Raw genomic sequence first — 22,953 nt, 5'->3', positions numbered from 1 at the left:
TACATGTTTTTTCCACCTGTTAACCAGTTGTCCCAGCATCATTTATTGAATGGTTTCTCTTTCCTCTAGTGATTTACAATACCACATCTTTTATAAAAAAAAAAATAATATATTTATGGATCTATTTCAAGTTTCTATTTCCTATTCTTTTTCATTGGTCAATTTATTCATTTCTTTCAAAACTGTCTTAATTACTACTAAATGCATACTATTCAGTTTTAACTATTTAATTACTGTTACTTTATAAGGAATCTTGATGTAAGGCAGCATACCTCCCTTTATCCTTCTTTGTCTTCATCAAGAATGTCTTGGCTATACTTGACCCTTTGCTTTTTATACACATTTCTGAACCAACTTATCATATCCATGAAAATCTCTTGTGATTCTACTCATTCTGTAGTCACTTTTGAGAGATTTTACACCTTTGTTAAACTGAGACTTCCCATCTATAAACTTAGGATATATCGATTTATTGTCTTATTTAATCTTTTAATAAAATTTTTTAATGTTCTGTTTATCAATCTTGCACATCTTTTGTGGGTTTTATTTTTAGATATCTTGTAGTTTAGATGTTGTAAATGGTGTTTTTTTTTTTAATGACATCAATGTTCTGTTTATTGCTGGTGCATGGAAATATAATGGATTTTTGTTATGTTGACTTTTTGGCCACTATCTTTGTTAAACTCTATTTCTTAAAAAAATTATTATAGAACATTTAAAGCACATACAAAAGTAAAAAAGAAAAATATAGTGAATCCTATATACTTATACTCAACTTTAACAGTTATCAATATATGGCCAGTCTTGTTTCACCTATATTTCTATTCATTTGTCTTATAGTACTTGAAACAAATCATACACATCATATTATTATCTTATTATGTCTCTCTTAAAAAAAGGACTTAAAAAAATAACTAGAGTCCATTATTACACATAAAATAATTGACAGCAAATAATTGATATCATCAAATATCAAGTCAATGTTCATATTTCCAGTTATTTATAAATGTCATTTTTTGTTTGTGTGAATTACGTTCCAAATAAGGTCCACCCATGACAAGCAGCTGATATTTTAAATCTCTTTTAATCTAGAAGCTTCCTCCTTCTTTTTTGTTTTTTTAACTTGTAATTTATTTGTTGAGGAAATTAAATTTTTTATGCTTTATAGTTTCCAGCATTTTGGTTGTTGGTGATTATATTGCCACTGTATGGTTAAATATGTTCGTTTCACTTATATTTTCTGTAAAATGATAATTGAATCTAGAGGCTTTATCAAATTCAGGCTGAAATTTTTTGACAAAACTATATCAAAGGTGATGGTCTGTTTTTTTATTTGAAGGATTATAATGCCTAGTCCCTCTCTCTCTTTTTTTTTGGATGTTAGTGGCCACTGATGCTCAATTCCTAGTAACTTTCTGATTATTTTTTAATATTTTTTTTCCGGGACTTAGACTAAATTATGCTTCAGAGGCTAACAACCCCCAAATCTCAGTGATTTACAACAATTTCTTGCTCATACTACATGTCCTTCGAGAGTTAGCCACACTTTTCCTCCTCATCTTTATTCTGTGACCAAGTGTGAAGGAGCAGACCCTATTTGGGATATAGACAATTTCATGGCATAAATAAAAGAGATCATGATGAAGCATACATCTGCTCTTAAAGCTTCTGCTCAGAAGAGAAAAAAATTACATGTGGTTATATTTTATGGGCGAAAACAAGTCATATGGCCAAACTCTAAATCAATAGGGCAGAAAGGTAACATCCTATAGGGAGGAATACTGAATATAGTTGTATATACAGCCAACCATCCACTACAATGACATCTGTAAAAAATAGCTTTGTTCTTTCTTTTTTTAAAATTTATTTATTTGTTTATTCTTGGCTGCACTGGGTCTTCTTTGCTGTGCACGGGCTTTCTCTAGTTGCGGTGAGCAGGAACGACTCTTCCTTGTGGTGCACAGGCTTATTGCAGTGACTTCTCTTGTTGCGGAGCATAGGCTCTAGGCTCATGGGCTTCAGTAGTTGTGGCATGCAGACTCAGTAGTTGTGGCTCGGGGGCTCTAGAGCACAGGCTCAGTAGTTGTGGCGTACGGGCTTAGTTGCTCCGCGGCATGTGGGATCTTCCCGGACCAGGGTTTGAACCTGTGTCCCCTGCATTGGCAGGCAGATTCTTAACCACTGTGCCGTCAGGGAAGTCCCTGTTCTTTCTTTATAGTCACTATAACTTTAACTTCTTTACTTGTCTTCTTGCGGTAGATTGGGACTCCAATACAATGTTGAATAAAAACAGTGATGGAGAGGATCCTTACCTTGTAGCTGATTTTAAAAGGAAAGCTTTCATTTTTTTTTCCTATTATGAATGTTTTGTTGAGAGTTTTATGTACATATACTTCATGTGATTAAAGCAATTGTCTTCTTTTCCTAGTTTGCTAAGAGTTTAGTTTTTTCTTTTTTAGTCTTGAATGGGTGTTAAATTTTATAAAAAATGTTATTCTGCATATATTGAGAACATCTTACATATTATTCTTTAATCCGTTAATGTGATGAATAGCACTTATGAATATACAAATATTAAACTATCTTCACATTCCTGGGATAACTCAACTTGGTCATGGTGTATATTTCTTGGCATACTGCTCTTGTGTTTTGCTAATATTTTAAGATTTTGCATTTATATTTATGAATGAGATTGACTTGATTTTTTTTCTTTTTGTACTATTGTATGGTTTCAGTATCAAGACAATACGGGTCTCATAAAATGAATATGGGGATGGGATATTATTTCTTTTTCTATTATCTGGAAGATTTTATATAAGATTAGGATGATCTATTCCTTGAAATTTTGATGTTTTTTAGTAGGTTTGACTTCTTAACCCACTTGGACCTAGTGTTTTCTTTGTAGGAACTTTTGGACCAGTTATTTGATTTTCCTTAAGTTATAGTATTATTCAGTCTTTCTATTTCTTCTAGATAAATATTGAAAGTTATATTTTACTAGAATATTGTCCATTTCACCTAAGTTTTCAAGTTTATGGCATAAAATTATTCACTGTATTTTCTCATTTTGGGGCGAGGGCACTTTTTATCCCTAAGTTTCATTTTGAAATATTTTAAATTTATAAAAAAATGTAATAGTTCAGTGCATACCTATAAATCCCTTTATTCATCTATCTTGCTGCATCATTTCAGGTTAAGTTGCAGATATAACAACACTTCATCCCTAAATACTTCCATATGTATCTCCTGAGAACATGGATAGTCTTCTACATCAACACAATGTAACTAACATACTTAATAAATTTAACGTTGATACAGTACTGTTATCTAATACACAGTCTACATTTATATTTCTCCTTTTATCTTTTTTCTTCCGGTTTTATTGAGATAAGATGGACATACAGCGCTGTATAAGTTTAAGGTATACAACATAATGATTTGACTTACATACATCATGAAATGGTTCACAGTTTAGTGAACACCCATTATCTCATATAGATGTGAAATTAAAGAATAGAAAAAAATTTTTTCCTTGTGATGAGAACTCAGGATTTAGTCTCTTAACAATTTTCATATGTAACATACAGCAGTGTTCATTATATTTGTCATGTTGTACATTATATCCATGGTGTTTATTTATCTTATAATTGGAATTTTGTACTTTTTGACTGCTTTCATCCAGTTCCCCCTCCCCGCAACCCCTGCCTCTGGTAACCACAAATTTGATCTCTTTTTTTATGAGTTTCTTTGTTTTTGAAGTATAATTAACCTACAGTACTTTATTATTTCCTGTGATTTGATATTTCTGTATCAAAATGATCACCACGATAAGTCTAGTTATGCTATGTCACCATACAAAGATATTACATAGTAATTGACTATTTTCTCCACACTGTACATTCCATACCTGTGATGCATTTATTTTGCAACTGTGGAAGTTTGTACCTCTAAATCTCCTTCACCTATTTCTTTCCTTCCACCATCGCCCTCCTGTCTGTCAACTACCTCCATGCCTGTAACTCTGTTTCTGTTTTGTCATGTTTGCTCATTTGTTTTGTTTTTTTAGATTCCACATATAAGTGAAATCATACAATATTTGTCTTTCTCTGTCTGACGTATTTCACTTAGCATAATACCCTCTGGGTCCATCCATGTTGTTGCAAATGGCAAGATTTCATTTTTTTATGGCTAAATATATATATATATATATAGACACACACACACACATACGCTACAATTTCTTTATCCATTCATCTATTGATGGGCACTTAGGTTGCTTCCATATCTTAGCTATTGTAAATAATACTGCAATGAATATAGGGGTGCATCTATGTTTTCTAATTAGTGTTTTCATTTTCTTAAGATAAATACCCAGGAGTGCAAGTTTGGAATCATATGGCAGTTCTATTTTTAATTTTTTGAAAAATCCTCTACTGTTTTCCAGTGGTTGTACCAATTTACATTTCCACCAACCGTGCATAAGGGTTCACTTTTGTCCACATCCTAGCCAACACTTGTTATTTTTTGTCTTTTAGCCATTCTGACAGGTTTGAGGTGATAGCCCGTTGTGGCTTTGATTTGCATTTCCATGGTGATTAGTGATGTTGAGCATCTTCTCATGTGCCTATTGGCCATCTGTATGTCTTCTTTGGAAAAAATATGTCTGTTCAGATCCTTTGCCTGTTTTTTAATCAAGTTGTTTGTTTTTTTGATGTTGAGTTGTATGAGTTCTTTGTACATTCTTTATAGTTACATTTTCTTTTTTTTTTAAGAGTCTAGGCCAGTTGTTTTGTAAAATGTCCTTCAATTTAGATTTATTTGTTCCTCTGAGATTAGATTCAGGTTAAATAATTTTGGGCAAGAATAATATATAAGTAATATTGTGTCCTCAGAGCATTGCATCAGAAGGTATATAATGTCAGTTTGTTTCATTTTCAGTTATGTTAGGTTTGATCCCTTAGATAAGATTGTGTCTGTCAGATTTCTCCAGTGAGAAAATATTCTTTTCCATGGATATTTACTAAGTGATATAGGGGATGACCCTGAGACCTTTTGCATAGCCTCTTTCCCAATAACTTTTCATGCGATCATTTTAGTGTCCACTAATGATTCTTCCCTGAGTCAGTTATTACACTGGTGGCTGCAAAGTGGCAACTTTCTAATAATGGAATTCCCTCTTCTTTTATTAGCTAGTAAAATTCTGGGGGGAAAAAAGACAGAAGTTCCCCTTCCTCTTATCCCATCCTTTTAATTTCTCCTTTTTAAGATTTTCTATGGATTCATGGATTTCTTTTTTATTTCATGTGTTATAATACATTATTGTCACTATTTTTGATGCTCAAATTGTCCCAGATTTGGCTAGATGCAGTCCCTTGAACTCAATTTTTGTGTCTTTTGACATGTTCCCATCAGTTTTTGGTCACTTTCCTTCCCTCTTGTGCAACAAAATATTCTAGGCTCACTTTGTATATTATAATACCTACCTCAGCCCTGGGACCAATTATTTCAAGGAGTCCTGGTATCTTTTAGTTGGTACTGGTTTTAGAAACTAAGATTAGCATGCTAGATGTGCTTGTTACTACTGGGTGTCATTGCTTCTGAATACTTTAAATGGACAGAAATAAAAATACCATTTTTTAAAAAAAAATTTTATTTATTTATTTATTTACTTATGGCTGTGTTGGGTCTTCGTTTCTGTGCGAGGGCTTTCTCCAGTTGCGGCAAGCGGGGGCCACTCTTCATCGCGGTGCGCGGGCCTCTCACTATCGCGGCCTCTCTTGTTGCGGAGCACAGGCTCCAGACGCGCAGGCTCAGTAATTGTGGCTCACGGGCCTAGTTGCTCCGTGGCATGTGGGATCTTCCCGAACCAGGGCTCGAACCCGTGTCCCCTGCATTGGCAGGAAGATTCTCAACCGCTGTGCCACCAGGGAAGCCCACCATTTTTTTAAATCATGATTTTTTTTTATACTGATTCCTTCCATTCAAATCCAAAATGACAGGGGTTTTTTTTTCCTCTTCCCTCCATTTTCTATGTATATCTTCCTTCTTCTAGTGAAAACTCTGGTTCTTAACAACATCAATGTAATTATCCATTTCTTACAATCTTGTAAAATAATTTTAGAATTACTAGCTGTGTACCTTCACTACAACAAAAGTAGTAAATAAAATTTAAGATTCCTTTATAATTCTTATTGCCTTACAACATATCCCACTGAGAGTTATAGACTACTATGTTTGAAAATTACTTGAATTAATTCTTTTTTATTTTTATCTGTGATTATAAATTTGAAAAACAGTTAGGTTTATTTGTTTCTGTTTGTATTTAACTCAACTGTTATTTTGTGTTAAACTTTATGGTCTTTTCCTCAACTTTATTTATTTAATTTTATTTGTCAAATATGGAAATAATCATCAAGATTCAAAAGTCAGAAGTATATAAAAAAGATATACCCAGATGAGTTTCATTTCATTACATATCTATTCCACCCCATTTTCACTCACTGCTGTAGGTGACCATTTTCACTAGTTACTGGTTTATCCTTTCTGTGTTTCTTTTCATCTTTATCTTCATTCTTTTTATACTGTATAATACTCCATTATATGGATGTGCTATAGTTTATTCAACCAGTCTCATAAGAATGGACACAGGTTATTTACAATATTTTGTGATTACAAATAATAATGCAACAATAACTTTGTGCATATGTTGTTTGCTTTTATAGGGTGTATTACTGATGTGGAATGGCAAAGTCAAAAGAAAAATATAAATGTAGTTTTGTTATATACTGCCAAATTCTCCTCCTTTGAAGTTTAACCATTTTAAATTCCCCCATCAATGTCTGAGTACAGCTGTTTATCCACAACCTTATGAAGAAAGTGTGTTATCAAGTTTTTGGAGTTTTACCAATCTGATAGATGAGAAATTATATCCCTGTGTAGTAAATTTTCAAGTCTTTATTATGAGTGAAATTGACCATATTTTTATCATGAGTAATATTAAGCACTTTTCAAATGTTTAGGGATGATTTTTATACTTTTTTCTGTGAAGTGACTGTTTATGACTTTCCCCCATTTTTTAATCAGAGTTTTGGTCTTTTTTCCCCTTGATTTTAAAGTCCCTTTACATATTAGAGAGATTAGACTTTTATCTGTGATGTATGTGGCAAGTATTTTCTCTCAGATTGTCATCTTTTGACTTTACTTATGTGTTTTGCTATGCAATTTTTTAAATGTAATTGAATTGAATACTCATATTTCATTTATATTTTGAGCCATAATGAGAACGTTCTTGGCCACCACCAGCTTATAAAGGAATTTCCCTATTCTTTCACTTTGTCCTTAGATAGTTTCATTTTTTACACTTAAATCTTTGATCCAGTTAGAGTATATTTTGGTGTATGCTGTGAGATACAGAGCGAATTTTAGCTTTGACAATCCATTTATAGCCACATAGCACATAGCTATCCGGTTTTTCTAACACAGCTTATTAAAAAGTCAGTCTTTTACAGTGGTTTGAGGAAGCTTCTTTAGCATATGCTAAATGTCCACTTGTCCCTTTTAAGCTATTTCTGTCTTCTGTGTTCCACTGCTCTATTTATATGCCAGTACTGCACTCTTTTAATTATAAAGGATTAATGGTATGATTTAATATCTCATAGGGCTAGTTACCCTTCTTTGTTTTCTCTTTTTTCAGGGCTTTCTTGGAGAAAAAAAAAAAATTGAAGGGTTTTTCTAGAATGTTCTTTTTCTTTTTTCATATGAACTTTAGAATCAAATTCGCCTAGCACCAGGGGAAAAAAGTGTTAGTATTTTTATTAGGATCAAATTAAGTTTTATTTAACTGGGGATAGTTAACATTTTTATGATGTCCTATCCATGAAAAAGTCATGTTAATTATTGCTGGTGACAATGAAGGCTACTTATTTTTGTTTGCTAATTTTGTATCTTGTCACCCTACTGAATTATTTTATTGTTTGAGTTGGTTTTATCACTGATTCATGGGTTTTCCAAGTATGTTTTCAAATTACCTGAAAAACGAGATAGCTTTATTTCTTCTTTCAAATTCTTGTTCCTCCAATTATCTTTCCTAGACTAATTTTAATGGCTAGTTCCTTACAGAATTATAGAGAATTAAAATTTCTTTCCAAATTCTTAAGTGTTAACTTGAAATTCTGATAATAGAAGCTGCAAATCTGGCACTATTCATGTAATAAAGAATTATTATAAAAGTTTACTAATGAACTAATTAATAGAGTGAATTTTTCCTTTAAAACAGACTTAAAAAAGAATTAGAACTTTATAAGGAAGATGACATGCAAAGTATTTATGATGCTCTCCAGACAGAAATAGAATTTTTGCAGTTGGTAAGCCATAATTGATTGTTTAACTTTTGTTCAGCCCTTTTTTTACTTACTGGTAAGAATGGTTTTACTGGAATACATCTCATTGAATGTGTTGTGCTTTCACATTTATTTGCACTAGATACAAAAAAACAAAACAGCAACAACAAACAAAACTAAGGTCATGATATAAATCTGTGAAATGTTTTGAGTCTTGGAGAATTAGATGCTGCATAAGGCAAGTTATATCAATATATAAAGAGAATATGTACAATTTCAAACTAAGTTAAAAAAAATTCAAACCTGACCTCACAACATCCCCTTGACTGAAACTGTTATTAGAGGATTAATGCACTGCAGAAGCATAACTATCATAATGCTTAAAAGCTTTTTGTTTTTGATAGGCATAAATTATACTTTGATTATATTTGATCCTAAAACTTTCTTATTACAAATTTTTATGATTTCAAGAACTTTGGATTCAATTATTGGAAACTTATTTTCAGATTGTGTGGGAGCACTTCAGATTGCTTTTAACCTCTTACTCTGGTTGTTTATAAAATGAACACAGTATTTGTCATGCTCTATTTTAATAGAAGACATATATAGCTAGCTTTGAAGTATGTTAAAACATAGTTTTAATTTAATACACTACATTTTCTTCCATATTTATTTTCTGGAAATATTTTCTTATTTAAGATTATCCAATAGGTATGTTAGGATTTATATTTTATAGGGTTTATATATTTATAAAAACTTTCAATAGTAAAATTTAGAAATGCCCAGAGTTATTGTTGTGCTAAATTTACATGAATTTTATGTAATTCTTTTATTAAGAATTTCATTTCTCTCATGAATAATTGTATGTTTTCATTTCAGACATTGGCACAGAAAGATCTTCAGGAAACAAATAACTTGTAGAGAAGTGATCAGCTATCTAAGATTTGATCAAAGTATCTTAGTATCAAATCTTTGTGGTAGATACATGAATGATACCCATTTCTTGTGGAAAACGTGAGGTTTAAAATGTTCAAAGTTTTTGATATCTAGAATTGATATATTAGCACTTTAAAAAAATAATTTTTTGGTCTTGTTACCTGCTGAAACTTAAGGGTTTTTATGTGGTTTGATTGTATTTCTAAAGGAAGAAAAAAGGAGAAACAGATATTGTGTTCTCGGGCTTCTTATATCCCCCCCGACCCTTAAGCTGATCTGTACTTTCTGATGTTGTTCATTCTTTGTCGCAGTTTACCTCAGATCCAATCAAACAAGTGTAGGAAGAAAAGCTCAGATTATTGACTCAATTTTGTCAGTGCCATTTGCACCAACAAAGATGCTTACTTTCATTTTATTCCTTCTCTAATCATAAGATGTCTTTTGACAGAGGCCTTCTGAGGCCTTTCATCTACAGAAGCCAGTTTTCTCCACTTTTCTTTAAATGTGTCTACAGATTTAAGTCTGGGACACCTACAGCCACTTTCCAGCACTCTGTGCTGCCAGTTTTCTTCCTAATGCCAGTGTTGGTTAGAATGAAATAAGTCATCTACTCGGGGAGGTACATAGTCTCCTTATGGCCATCAGGATTCATTATTGCTGGTGGCCTAAAATATTGCAACTGAAGACAGTGTACTTATGTTTGGATCAATCATGATATTGCCACCAAATTTCCAACATCACATCTCTTTCTGCTGTTAGCAGTCCTAACTAGGAAGAAAGGTGTATTTTCACCTGTTTCTTAAAAAAGTATATTGAAACTATTCAACAAGGCCCTAAATTGTGGTAGGCAGGGGAGGGGAACAAAAGCTACTTTAAGGATATAACTCAAAGTACTGAGTGCAAATGTTTTCTTTTATGATTCTAGTTGAATTAGTTTAATATCAAATATAAGATGTTTACAAATGTCTTAGATCTATTAATGTTAAGGTAGTCTTGTTTCAAATCAAGTCTTATTTGGGCATAGCTTTTTGTATAGGTTGATTTACATCCTTATTTTTTAAAAAAGTAGTAAAGTTAAAACTCTCCTTTGAGATGTGTACCAATTGCCATCTGTTTAAATAATTTGCATTTTCAAAAGTTATTTTTATTTTGATTCTTTAAATATTTAAGAGTAAATTACTTTTGCTTAAGAAGAAAAAAAATGAATAGTACCAGAGAATTGCAGTCTATTTTATATGCAAATGCAGAGTGGGAAATGGTTACTGGGATTAGTCATGACTTCAGTTCTGTCTTATTTTAGTCCATTTATCTAACCACAATCTAAGTTCTAAGTCTTCTGAATATTTATTATTAAATGTGTATCACATCATTAATATGCAGGCTAAGTTTACATGTAAAGCCTTTTTCACAGTAATTTTTGTTCATTATTGGTTTTGTTGCTAAAATATCAATGTGAATTAGAGATCTGCCAGTTATTTTCACAGCTAACACACAATGGCATATATGCAGAATAAACTCTTACTGATATAACAGTCTTGTCATGTCTTCACATCATATAGAATATCTAGATTAATATTCAATAATGAATCAGAATTCATATGAATTGAATTTGAGACAAAAGGGGAGGTTCATTACATATTTTCATTATTTCAAAATGCTTAAAATGCGTATTTTAAGATTTAAACTATTTTTTTCAAACAATCGAATGATTGTTTTAGCACTGCATGGTAGAGTAATACAGTGCACTGCCCGTGTAATACCAACCAAAATAACTGGGGCGATTACAATCAATGTAATCAAAAGAACAAGTTCACTGAAAAAAGGAAATACAACAATCAATAGAAATTGCAGTGTACGAAACTACACTGTCAGTATATCAGCAGATTAGGTCTGTTTTTAGTTTTTTTAAGAATTAGTAATTCATAAAACCCTTAAGTAGGAAAAATAACTGAAATTATCTAAGTAAAAGTGTGTCTCAGACTGACTTTACTCTGGAAGTAAGACTTTGGCTATATAAAAAGGCAATTTTTAAATGAATGCTCATTCATTAAATGAATTCACTAAATTTTCCCTATGCTTAGTTATAACCAAAGCCTAACTAACCCAGAGTAACACTGATACATCTCTGAGGTTCCTGGCATGCCACCATAGTTCTTTACTCTAATGGAAGTTCTTTCAAAAGCAACTTCCTAATTATCAGCCTTCCACTGGGGATAATACTAGGATGTATAGATAGTTTGCTGCATATTTTTCCTGCTGAAGAATGGAGCTATTTGGCTAGGGGAAAAACAGCAACAAAATTATAGGATGTAGAGCATGACCACTGGACTAGAAATCCCTTTCTTTATTCCCTGGCCTAATTATTGAAATGGGAGGAAAAAGCAAAGAAAAAGAAAAGTTTTAAAGTGTGTACAGTCAGGAAGATTTCTAAAGTACTCATTGTTTTATCAATAGTAGTGTTTTCTTCTGTAAAAGTAACAAAAATTGAGGAGCACATTGCCTATCTTTTTTCTCTTGAAACTTGAAAAACCATGATGAGATTCTTAAAGCCCAAGATAAGTTTGAAGTCATTGTATTGTAATGAACTGGAATCTAGAAATGACTCTATAACAGAGTCAATTGAGATTTGGTAATTTATTGTAGAGTAGAAATTATGCTGAGAAAAATCTATTGAGTCTTTTACCAGAAGGGCAATCAGTAATTCAGCTGGCTAGCTGCAGATAGACAGACGGCATGCACTAGACAGGCCCTGTTCTAATCTATGCTGAGGACAAAGTCCCTTTCTATTTCATACCAATCAATCATACATAACTGTGTCGCATTATTATGAATAAGTCATTTATTTGCAGTCCAGAAAACAGTAGCAGTTCAGTGACATGATTAGAAATAAATATGATATGGTTTTTAATCCTGGGTGTAGAAGGATAAGGTGTTCTGTCATTCAAATATTTATTTATAGTATGAAATTTGATATTTAAAGTTGTTCATTATACTAAAAAATATTTTAATATTTGAAGCAGATATATTTTAGTTCAACTTTCATGTTTCTTCTTGACTCCTCTTCTCTCCTTTGTCATCCTGAAAAACTTAAATGAAGCAAATACATTTGCCTTTCAGAGTCTAGTTCAGAGCATTTTCTGTCAAGGGAATTTTTTTCAAGACCTGAACTAAAAATGAAAAATATTTTTTGTCATTAGCCTGAAGCAGGGATTAGGTCTTAGAGTTTTGTGGCCCTTTTATCTTAAGACAACAGATTTTTTTTTAATGGAAGAATGGGAAGAATGAAGTTATCTTTGAAAATGTTGGAGGTAGGAAATGTATAATTAGTTGCATTTGTGCTTTCTAAACATTGTATTTTCAAGTTTAAATAAGTTTTTGCTTGGCCTGCTAACGATAAAATCATCATACCAGTGAAGAAGCTTTATTTTCTTATTAACTTGACATTTGACAAAAGAATAATACTGAGACAGCATTGACTAATATATGAGTGAAATAATGTGATAACTCTCTTGTCTCTTAGGGAAAATCGGGATTTCATTGCTTTGTTGTTATTCATTGTACTGAGGGTCACATTCATTAAACATGAGGAAAATTTTTTAGGGTAATGCTGTTTGTAAGAACATATTTACTTTGATTGGAGGAAAAAAAGAAAGCATAACAAAGAAAACCATGACTGATGGTAAAATGCTCTCCTAGCTGCTGCTATGAAAAGTATCAAGAGCAAAGCTGTCAGAATCAAATACTTATTTAAACAACTGCTTTTGATACATAGCGAATTTATCTTTAAAAGACCTTTGTGAAATTGACAGCAGCAGAATTTAAATGTCTGGGAAAATAAAGAGTAAATAAAAATGTGAAATTAATAACAGTGACTGATATAAGTAGCTGTGCAAATCGAGGCCCATAGCGGGGGAGAAAAATGATTTTATTTTTTTCTTACAACCAGAAAAGCTATACTATTCTGTTAATTCTAAGTTAATTATTGTCATACTTGTAATAAATTGTCATTCTAATTAGTTGGTAAATAAAATCTTGTTAAAATAAAATCCTCTCAATCTACGTTTAATAGATGCAAATACAATTACTAATAAATATTTCTGGATGGGCCTTTGTGATTGCTGAGAGAAAGTGTTTGTAAATTCAAACCACCATGACATGATGTTGGCAGCTTTTGTGGACTTTAGACAAAGAAGCTCCTGGTTGGGCATGGGTGACATGAGAGCAATCACAGAGTCAGTGTAATGTCACCTCTAAAATCTGGTGCCAATTAAAATTTATAAAATGAAGGTTATATTTATAAAAATATTTTTATCCAATAAAATCAAAGATCTCTATTGAGAGTCTAGTTGGAGACCAAGCATATATCCCAGTTTTTTTCAGGAGGAACTGAGATTTTGATTAATAATCTGGTTCGTGTGAGGTCACAGAGGGCAGTGGGCCTCTTTATTTACTGTTTAATTGCTTGGGCTTCAGTTCCAACAATCTTAAAGATACATTGCTTTTGAAAATATGCTTACAATAAACTTTTACACAGCAGGTAAATATTAAAAGATAAGAGAAATTTGAGAATTATTTAAATCACTCTTTTGGTACCAGAAAACATTGATTAATCAGAATCAGTGAATGAATCTTGAATTAATTAAGAACATCCTTTACACTCCATGAGAAGAAAGAGGCAAATCAGTACAAAACAGACTCAAATCAAGTACTACTGAAAGTTCACCTTCTGGGTATCTCTTGAAATTAATACCTATTCACCCTACTTTACTACATTTTCTGCAGATTTTTTTTTCAGTGCTACCCTGTGGTCATTGATAATTTAAGGTGCTAACCTGAGGGATGGCATCTTCTTAAAATATCAAATAATAAGAGTTATATTCATTTTTTCAGTACCTGCTAAGGCAGCAATATGGACTAATGGAGAACGTCCAGAAAGATCAACATGTAAAAGAATCTCTGATTAACCTAAAAGTGGCACTCTTCTTATTTCTTTCTTTTCCCTCTCTGTTGTTCCTTCCACCCATTCTTCCATCCATTCATCCTGGCTCCTAGCTACCTCTTGGAACTCACGTCGCACACTCTCCTCCTTGCACGTTCCTCTCTAGCCGCACTGCCGTTCCTTCTGCTCCCCAAACAGGCCTGACTCACTCTGGCCTTGGGATCGTTTTGGAAGCTGTGCTCCCTCTGCCTGGGGTGCCCCTCCTGACCTCTGTATGGCTGTCCGCTTCTGTAGTCCAGGTGGCAGCTGAAATGTCACCTCCTGGGAGAAGCCTTCCTTTAAACAGTCAGTCTAAAGTATTCACATCATCACATTATCACACACTCTAGTTTAATTCTCTTCCTACTATTTTTCATTTCTGATCTCTTTCTTGTTTGTTTGTTTCTATTTATCACTACTAAACCACAAGTTCCATGAGAGCAGGGATGTTGTTTGTCTTATGCACCACTTTTTTCTCAGAGCCTGGAGCAGTGTCAGCATATAGGAAGTGTTCAATAAACGTGCGTTGAAGTACTACTTGAATTAACTTGTTCATTTAACCCGTATTTACTAATTGAGGATTTATTGATTATCCAGTTAAAGAAACTGGGTTCATTTATTTTTGATTCTCTTTCTTGGTTGAGTTACCATATCCCCTAATCTTCTTACTCTTTCTGAGCCTCTGTTTACTTAGCTGAAAATGGTAGTAATAATGTTTCCTAATTTCAGAACCCATCTATATAGAATAACCAATAAAAGCATTGAAAAGAGACTGGAAGAAAAGAATGATCCCATATTCCATCATGGGAAAAGTTTGTGAGTCTCTCAATGGCAACTTACAGCTTTCTATTATCAAGCTGTTGATTGGCAGGTAATGATTATGAATGCTTACTTTCCACCAGCTGCTAGAATAGGAAGTGAAAATTGTAAGTTGCTTGCAAGCCATGAATGTGCATTAGAGTAGCTTAAAAGCATTATTTCTCCATGGTAATAGAAAATTTTGAAATGTGTTTGCTTTCAACCGTGATTTATTCGGTCTTTCTTGTCTGAAATACAAAGTTTAAACAATTCTGTTTTTAATTCAGCATCATATTTAGAAAAATGTATCAGTGCCATCTGCTGGATTTCTCTGGTACCACCTCGAACAAGATGATAAAATTGTAAGAGTGACCCTTCCTTCCTTCCTTTCCTTCTTCTCTCCTTCCTTCCCCATTTATATAGGTATAAATTTTAAATTTCTCTCTATATATATTTTACAATTGCTCCATACATAATTTTCAAATACTATGTATTTGATGCTTATTTTCAAATTAGTATCACATGTACCCTTGAGAAAATATAAAGTTTAAGGGACATAAAAGTGAAATTTCAGTAACATTACAGTACTGTTTTTACTTTTGCTAAACTTAAAAGAGCCTTATTGGTTAATCAGCACATTTTCTTTATTTTTGAATTAAAAAATATAAGTAACAGACTTTCACCCTGAGACCACATGAAAAGTTGATGTTAATTTAAGTTGTTGATTATTTATATAACTTCTGGGTGTGTTAATCTTGATTATTTAGTCTTTGTCTTTAGTCTTCAGATATTCATTCATGAATTATTGGTCCGTCAAATAAAGTGAAGCCATTCTACTTAGGATCTTTGGTAATTGACCTGCCAATCAGCTTTATCACCAGGTATGTGTTTCCTTTAAAGCTTTACTTAATAATTCCTATCTCCTTATCATTTAACATCTATAGAATTCATGATGTCAGAATTCATGTTGTTTCATGAATTAAGTGATTGGAGTATTTCCTAGTGCAGTGCTGTTGATGAAGGGAAATTGGGCTGAATGTCTATTGACTCCAAGAATATCCTAATAGTTGAATATTTTACAGTACTTCATGTGTCCAATCCATCAGCAAATCCTGTTGTTTGTACCTTCAAAATATATGCAGAATCTGGAACCTCTCCTCATTATACCATGGCTACTGCCCTGGTGTAGGCTCCCTGATACTTCCTCTCTTTCTTTTCTGCTTTATTTGTCTCTTAGCACTTATCTGATATATTTTACTTATTTATGAATTCTGTCATATTCACTGTCTGTCGTTCCGACTGGAATGTAGGGGGTTTTTGTCTCTTGTTCACTGCAATCTCCCCAGTGCCTCAAACAATGCCTGACACATAGTATGTACTCATATAGCATATTTCTTACACAAACGGATTTGCTTTGAGTTACTTTCCTCTTTCTCAAAATATTTTATAAATTATATTAGTAGGGACATATTCTTGGTGCTTTTGTCAACTCTAAATTAAAATGTCCAAATAAGTATAACCTTCTTATCATTTACATACAGTCAGTTTGACTATCTCTCACTATACTTTAAAGTGAAAAATTAGCACCTACTAATCAGGGTATCATGATAGTTGTGGTATAGGTGACTAAGATGTGATCCTTGTGCTTAAGGAACAACAACAGCGATACTTGGATGAACAATTGGTTCACTTGGATGAACCAACAACAGTTGATTTAACAATTCACAAGAGAGGTGATGAGAATCTCACAGATATGGGGAAGGTAAATTCCGGAATCATAACTGTGTACCAGCCTAGAGAGCAGTCAATCTAAATGAGAGCAGCCTCCAGAGAGATGTTTCCAAGAAGATTAAATTGCTAGAATACCTGATGTGTTGGAACTATTGAGAGAAATTTTAAACAATTGGGATAAATTTTTTGGTATAAATCAGTGATAAGTGCATAGAAAACTAAGCAAATGAAAGAAACAAACCACAAGGATATCACTAACTCCAGGGAAAACAAAAAGTTGTGCAAGGAAGGAAAAGTAATACTAATCATAATACTAGACAGATCAGCTGTGGATATTTTCATAACCATATTGGTGTAAATACTGAATATTGATCTAACTAAAAGTATAACACAATGTTGCAAGGATGGGAGTGGTGTGAAATGTGTTTTTGATGGTGGCAGGTGTTTTGTGGGAAAGAAGACTAAATTCATATCTTCCATATTGGGAAATCAGTAGATAATGCCAAAACTGAAAAAATAAGTAGCAGCATGAGTGTATCATTTAGTGACATGAAGGCAAATCCAAAAGTAAACAGCCAAAAGAGTTGAAATCATTGCTTGGGAGTAGTGGTGATAAGATGAAAAGGGGAGCAGGGAAAGAGGTATTGATAGTCTCCGTTATTACAAATAATCTTTGTAGAACTATATTTTAGAAAGTTTGCTTTGTTTATTGACCATAACTCTAGACATGACATGCAAAGCAGATCTTTATTTTAATATAAATCATAAATCCAGTCATGTGCTAATAAACCAGCTCTTGGGGTGGGAGTGGGTTTGGGGAGGCCTGATTTGTAATGTGTTGTAAAGACTTCTACCATGGCCAATTTTGAGCTAACAACAGCTGGCTTCCAAAGTTCCTAATATTTAACAATCACTTCTTTCAAGGCAGTGTAAATCAACTTATAAAGACTTCAATAAATGTACCTGTTTTTTCTAAGTAAAAAATTCCTCTCTGACTTGCATGAAAAACTCAGTGTTGCTGTATAAAACATGGTTCTATATTTTTCTTTGCTGTTGTTTTTTTTTTCTTTAAATTTAAATCAATTTTTGAGATGTAATTCAAATACAATAAAATGCAGTTTTTAAGTGAACAGTTTGATGAGTTTTAACAAAGGTAAACACCCATGTAACTACCACTCAAAGGAAGAGAGAGAACAATTTCATCATTCCTGAGAGTTTCCCATGTCTCCTTGCAGTCAATTCTTAGTCCCACCCCTGTCTCTGCCTCAGGTAGACACTGTTTTGATTATTTTATTTTATTTTTTTACTGTAGATTAGTTTTGCCTGCACTTGAACTTTATATAAATGAATTACACAGTGTGTACTCACTTGATTCTGGCCTCACGCAATGTCTATTAGATTCACCTGTGTTGTTGCATGTAACAGCAGTTAAATCATTCAGCGTACCAGGTATTTTATTATACGTATACACCTCAGTGTTTAAGATTTTATGCTGGGTATTGTGTGTGATAACATTGTAATGAATTTTGATTATGACATCTTCCTTTAAAGAGTGTTTCATTTTATTCCAACAGTCATTTAGATTACTAGGAATTTCTTTTGATCTTGTTAGTCTTGGTTTTATTGTTTGGGCGGTTCTACTTTCATTATGAACTTAGTTTTAGGGCAGGGCCCTTACTCTAGGGTGTGGTCTCTATACTAAGGCGTGGCTTTCCTGAAGGTCTTAACCCCACCCCTACTTCTTACCCTGCACCCCCCACTCAGGCCTCTTCTCCCACCCTGTTGGGTAGAAGCCTCCTCTTAGGTAGCCTGCCCCACAAATTATAGCTGCTTTGGCTACGTGGAACTCGAGTCTGTGCCTTCTCAGCTCAGGAAAACCACCTATCTCACCTCTCTCTACTTGGGACTTACCTCTCTGTGCAACAGAGGCAAAATTGCCCCAGGCTCACCTACCTGTGGTTCCTGTCTCAGAACTGTGATTCTGCTCTGCCTGTCCTCAGTGCCTGAAAAAGTTGTCTCATATATTTTGTCCCATTTTCTCCTTGTTTTCAGTGGGATAGCAAGTCCAGTGCCCATTACTCTGTCATAACTAGATAGAAGCAGAAAGGTATAGAAGAATTTGACTTTTTAAGTTATAACTTGGATAAAACTAAAAACTGAGGGAAAACAACTAGCATCTTTCCTTTTCATTGCCTCTTTTGAGAAGAGCCTTCAAATGGTAACTGAGCTCCTAGAGAGAGAAGTGGTGCTTCATCCACTGTTCATACTCCAGGGCCGAGCACTGGACCCAGCACTGTCAGCTGTCAGTGAATGATTACGTGAGTGAATGAATGAACAAATGACTGAATGACTACTCATGCAACAATGCTAAAAACTTTGAAAAATATTAAAGCATGATATATTTGTCCTTTGATCTCCTCTCCCCCACTGCATAGGATAAAGGCAGATAAGGGACTGGTTAGTTTAGCTGGAGGCTAGGTATAACTGGTAATAGGTGATGAGGGGGCTAGTCTAAGGACCATTGACTTGTTAGAACAAGGAATGAAGAGTTTTTGTTCCTAATAGAATGGAAGGATTTTTTTTTTTAAGTTTCTGCTCCTACAGCAGTAGCCACCTGTGACCCTGGAATCCTGGCCTGCATTTGGCCTCTGTAGCAACACCTCAGACTTTGTATCTTATTAGAGAAAGGTGAGTGTGTCAAATGAATCTCCTTGGAGGAGGATGTCATCAATGTAATCTCATATCTGTGCTCCTGGAGGAAGGTGGATATGGTTAAGACCTTGTCTGCAAAGATTGTGTGCTTTAGCAAAACTTTACAGGTAACCCACGGGTAGCCTGGAAAAGGCATGACGTCCCTTTGGAGGTAAAGGCAAACAGCAGCTAAGTCTGCTGAAGTAGGCACTGAACAGAACATGTTAGCCAGATCTATAAGAGCAAAGTATTTATAGTTGTTGACTGAAGTCAGTAAGTTTAATAATATTGGGTATTGAGTATGAGGTCTTAATGGATAGGATGCCACCATTAAGTAGTAATCCACCTTGGGATGCCCTTTATTTTTTTCCAGGTTTAAGAACAGGTGAAATTGGGCTGTTAAATGGAGAAGTCGTGAGAATGATCACCCCTTCGTTAATTAGGTTTTATACAGTAAGTTTTTATCCTTGAAGGCTCTGTTTTAATATGCATTGGGTCATATTAACTATTTTAACTGGAAGTCCATAAGGTCTCATTTATCAAGCCAGTTTATAAGTGCTGAGAACTTACTTTGATATTCATTTATTATTCACTGTGTTAGAGCATTTATACCCAATATGGGATATTTTAGGGCAATGAGTACTATGATTATGGGAAATTTAGGCAAGGCTACTGTTGAAGTGAGACATACCTATTTTTTAAATTTTACATTTAGTCACCTCTTTAATATTAGAGGGGGCATATTGTTTAAATTTAGTGGGATCTTCAGGTATAACTAAAATTTGAGCACTAGTTTTGATTAAGTTTATGAATCTCTGTCAATTAGTGCATTTTAGCAACTGCTAAAGTTAATTTAAAACCTAGGTTTTAGAGTTACAAAAGCCAATTGATGGCCCTGTTCATATCTTTGTTATATAAATTCTTTAGTATATACATTTTGGATTTCCAATTTAAAAAAAGAGATAGGTGTGCCAGAAATAAGATTCTCAAAGATAGACTATGTTTGAATTATGTTAAGCAACAAAAATGAGGTTTTGTGTGTATGGAAAAGTTGCAACATCAAAATTACACAAGACAAGTTGAGAAGATCTAATTCAATAAATGTGTAATCTGATAATGCAGAAGAGGTAGTGAAATCATGTCCTCATGAGGTGGCAGTGCTCTCGTCATAAGCATGTTGTCTGAATATAATACAGGTTATGCAGATCTTTTGGTTATAAATTAAGAATAGGAATTGTTTCCTGCTGCTTGTCAAGAAGAATGACATCATAATGGTTGGTTTAAGGGTTGATTCTAATAGCTTAATATAGATACAATGAATAAGTTCTGTAACATTGCTTTGAATCTTTTTGTTCAGAGCATAAACAAGATGCATAGCCTTCTTTGAACAAAACTGGACAAATCATTCCTTTATAATGTACCATGATTCTTATGTATGACAATTTGAGGGATGAAGAAGGAGCCTTAAGATAGGTGCTTTAAGAGGCATCAAAAACCTTGCATCTGTGGGCTGCTGAGAACAGAAATGTATATATTCTCCTCCATTTTTAAGAAAGGTTAAATCAAGCTGTCCAAATATTAATTTCCTCCTTCACTTACGTTTGACCTACAATATTGTCTCATGTTTTCTGCCTGATAACCTGGTATACTTTTTAATAGATATTTATGTAGCACTGAATAAGCTGGGACACTTTTTACTTGCAAAAGACCAGATAGTCAACTCAGACTAGCTTAAAAAACAAAACAGGAGTGTGTTGTCTGAAGAGATGGATGAAATGGCCTGGGGAAAGTGAGCAGGCTTAGAAGAAGCCCTAAGACAGACTCTGGAAGAACCACCAAAATTTAAGGGTCAAGTAGAGGAGGAGGAGCCAGCAAAGAACAGTGAGAATTGCCCTGAGATAGGAGAGAAAAACAGGAGAGTGTGACGTAAGGAAGCCTAGGAATAGAGCTTTCAAGAAGGAAAAAATGGGCAACTAGTTCAACTTCTGTCAAGAAAAATAATGATTAAAACATGTCCATACTGCCCAGCACCTAATTTCATCCATTCATTCATTCATTCATTTGTCAGATGTTTATTAAACATCAACAATTGTGCCAGGCTCAGTGCTATGTACTAAGAATACAAGACTGGGTAAAAACTTTTAGTAAGTGGTTAATAGATATTTGTTGAATAATTTAGCTGTTTTGGTTAAAAATTTAGATGAGGCTGCTTGAAGATGGGATAAAACATATAATGATACACATCATGGTATGACTAATATTCACCCAGCTTTCTGCTTCTCCCAGTGGCAGACCAGTTTCAGTGACAGAAAACTGTTTTGGGCTTAATTAATCTGGGCCAAAGAAAGGTGTCATTGGTAGACAGAAGACTTAGGAGAGTATATAGGAGTGATTAGAGTCTCTCACTCAAAAGGCCTGTTTGTAAGTGTAGTTAATTGTCAGATCTCACACGCTCTTGATTCCTTATGAGAGCTCTACCCACTTTTTCATCTAGGTTCACAGAGAACCTGTGATTCTTCAACATCTTACGGAAAAACCCAAACGAACTTTCTGGCCAGCCCAGTAAAAAGTACCTGTCTTATCTAACAGCACCTGCAGAATTCTTTATATCATTGAAGCCTATTGGATCAAACCAAGCAAGATAGTTCACCAAAATCTTTTCCTTGTGGCATAAGGTGCATAGGGAATACAATAAATACCATCAACATTCTTCATTTCTTGTTCAGGGTACATTATTTCTCATCCAGGGAGCATGAGATGGTGACTACAAGGCCGACCAACACATATTGTACCTGTGTTCCATTGTCTGAGGACATTTTGTTCTCAAGGATGAGTCATAAGAATTTAAATTATTTTCTGATGCTTGTCATGAAAAATGGTATCAATGTTTTAGTGTGAGTTGGATTAGAGTAATTAAAACTCAGTTTCCTGGAGATTGAAATTTAGCTGAATTTGTTATTGAATTTAAGTTTAGCTGGTTTGTTAGTGGAATATGGTAATAAGAAAGCAGTGGTTCTCCATGACTGGTGTGGGGCAGGAGAGGAGTCTCACCTAAGCCAGAAGTGTATAGAAAATGAAGCAGTTAGCTTCCTAAAGGACTTCAGTAGTACAGGCAGATGAGGTAGGCTCATTGTATCAGCCATTCCCAGGAGAGGATTAATAATAACAATTTCATGCATTGAATGCCTACTATGCACTGGACACTATGCCAGAAACTTTATAAATGTCTATCTAATTCTAATACTTAAAAGAGGAAGAAATGACTGTAAGGAGACACGAGAAACATTCTGGAGTGTTGAAATTATTCTATCCTCGGTTTGGGTGGTGGTTACATGGGTGTTTACCTTTGACAAAACTCATCAAACTGTCCACTTAATATCTGTGCATTTTGTTGTATGTGAATTACATCTCAAATATTGATTTAACAAAAGACATCCAACACACAGACATACACACATGTGCACACACAAAACTGGGAAA

The 22,953-nt window shown here is 33.9% G+C and overlaps 1 protein-coding gene across 1 annotated transcript in view; it reads left to right on the top strand.

The window, feature by feature from the left end:
- Positions 1-21,570, top strand: part of CCDC172 (coiled-coil domain containing 172) — a 335,882-nt gene extending 314,312 nt beyond the window's left edge. The window contains exons 9-10 of the mRNA XM_082423434.1: positions 8,276-8,363; positions 9,219-21,570. Of these exons, the coding sequence (XP_082279560.1) occupies positions 8,276-8,363; positions 9,219-9,260 (130 nt within the window). The 3' untranslated portion in view covers positions 9,261-21,570. The remainder of the gene's footprint in view (positions 1-8,275; positions 8,364-9,218) is intronic.
- The last annotated feature ends 1,383 nt before the right edge of the window (positions 21,571-22,953 follow it).

This window comes from Balaenoptera physalus (genome assembly GCF_965194825.1).
Source record: "Balaenoptera physalus genome assembly, chromosome: 14".
NCBI classification, from domain to species: domain Eukaryota; kingdom Metazoa; phylum Chordata; class Mammalia; order Artiodactyla; family Balaenopteridae; genus Balaenoptera; species Balaenoptera physalus.
The sequence above is the reverse complement of the archived record's forward strand: the minus strand, read 5'-3'. Positions and strand labels throughout refer to the sequence as shown.